Raw genomic sequence first — 1,581 nt, 5'->3', positions numbered from 1 at the left:
GGTGTGCGCTCTCTGCTGGAGTCGGGACTCCGGGCCGGGCGTCAGGTGGTGTCCGCCTCTTCCCGACAGGACTGTGTCTCCGTGTTTCTCACCCCAGCCCCGTTCCTTCCCCCTGGGTTGGCCCGGGACTCCCGGTATGATGCAGCCCGAAGGGGCTCCCAGGGCCCCCCCACCCCCGGTAGGCTCTGCTGCTGCGGCTCTGGCTGGGCGGCCCTCGACGGACTGGTCTACCCAGGTCCCTCCTCGAAGGGTAAACAAACCCCAGCGTGTGACAGGACCGACCCAAAAGCAGCGTCACCCACTCAGAGAAGTTGTTTCCTTCCCGTGTCTTTCTGTAAACTTCCCCGCCCCCGTGTATCCGAGCTCCTTCCAGTCCCCTTGCTCAAAGCAGGAGATTGTGGTCAGGGGATGAATTTAAAAATAAAACCCTGTTTAATGCTGCTTAACTCTTTGGGAGCATGTTAACACCCTTGATTGAGGCTTCCAAGTACCAGGCAGTTTACAGTCCCTTGAACCACTTAATGTCTGCAACAACCCTACAAAATACATGTTTAATTAGGTTTAAAATGCCGAACTATACCAAAAGGTATACAGCAAAAAATAAGTTTCCCTGCTTGCTTGTCCACAGTTCCCCTGTTACCCGCGAGACCTCGGTTCTTGTCTTGTTGAGGGAAAGAGTTCAATCAAGAGACAAAGTGTAGAAAAGCAAGAATTTATTGGCCGCAGCAAAAATATACTTAAGGGAGTGAAACAAGGAAGGGCACATAGACGAAGCCACAGGAGAGCCGGGCTGGGCTGCCCCAGCTCACTGGGAAGTCAGAGAACAGGGGCCGTGGAGACAGGCTCAGGCCCTGGCTGGGCCGCCGCTGCCCATGGCTCCCCTGGTTGCGAGTCTCCTGGGGTCCCTTAGGGGGCGCTGGGGGGTATGTGGTGGTGGCGGGGGAGGGGACGGAAGGTGTGCTCCCTGGAGGAAAAGCAGGCGGGGACCTTCATTTTCAGTTTAAAAGTTTGGGCATTTAGGGGAGGTCTTACAGCTGGATCAATAGAATATTCATCAACTTTTTGTTGATGTACCAAAACGAGATTTTCTTGATTTGCCCTTGGGTGTGGTTGCAAGTAGCACTAATTGGATTTCTGTTATCTGTCTCCCGGAGTAGGGTGGTTTAAACTACCCTCTGGTTGGGGAGAAGTGCAAACTGTTTGCTCTTAAGTATCCTTGGTTTAGGGAAGATAGGATTTACTGGGTGGCTGTCCTGGAATTTTCCTAGCTTCTTACTATTCTACAACGCACCCACTGTTAAGTTGCTTGTGTGTCCTTGCCAGCTCTTTTTAGGCACATTGCTGTGTGTATCTCCCCTTTTTGAAAACAATTGGGGAGGAACTCGCGGTCCTGCATCTTCGTTTTATTCCCATTAAAATCTACATTAGTACGAAGTCAGCGCTGCTCATTCGTCTCCAATGCGGCACGGTTCCCTAGGAAATGTCCCCACTTCTCAAATGGGGGGAGGGCACGCTGGGGCTCGGCTCCGTGACCTGCCCCACGCGGGGAGAGCGGGCTTTGGAGCCCAGCGTCCCGGCCTC

General features: G+C 53.4%; 1 protein-coding gene across 1 annotated transcript in view; it reads left to right on the top strand.

The window, feature by feature from the left end:
* Positions 1–139: 139 nt before the first annotated feature.
* The window catches only part of CNPPD1 (cyclin Pas1/PHO80 domain containing 1), a 6,385-nt gene continuing 4,943 nt past the window's right edge, over positions 140–1,581 (top strand). Inside the window, exon 1 of the mRNA XM_014531002.1 lies at positions 140–250. Coding sequence (XP_014386488.1) covers positions 140–250 — 111 coding nt within the window. The remainder of the gene's footprint in view (positions 251–1,581) is intronic.

Source organism: Myotis brandtii, unplaced genomic scaffold (genome assembly GCF_000412655.1).
Source record: "Myotis brandtii unplaced genomic scaffold, ASM41265v1 scaffold79, whole genome shotgun sequence".
In the NCBI taxonomy this organism is placed as follows: domain Eukaryota; kingdom Metazoa; phylum Chordata; class Mammalia; order Chiroptera; family Vespertilionidae; genus Myotis; species Myotis brandtii.
This window is presented reverse-complemented; position numbering and strand designations above follow the sequence as displayed.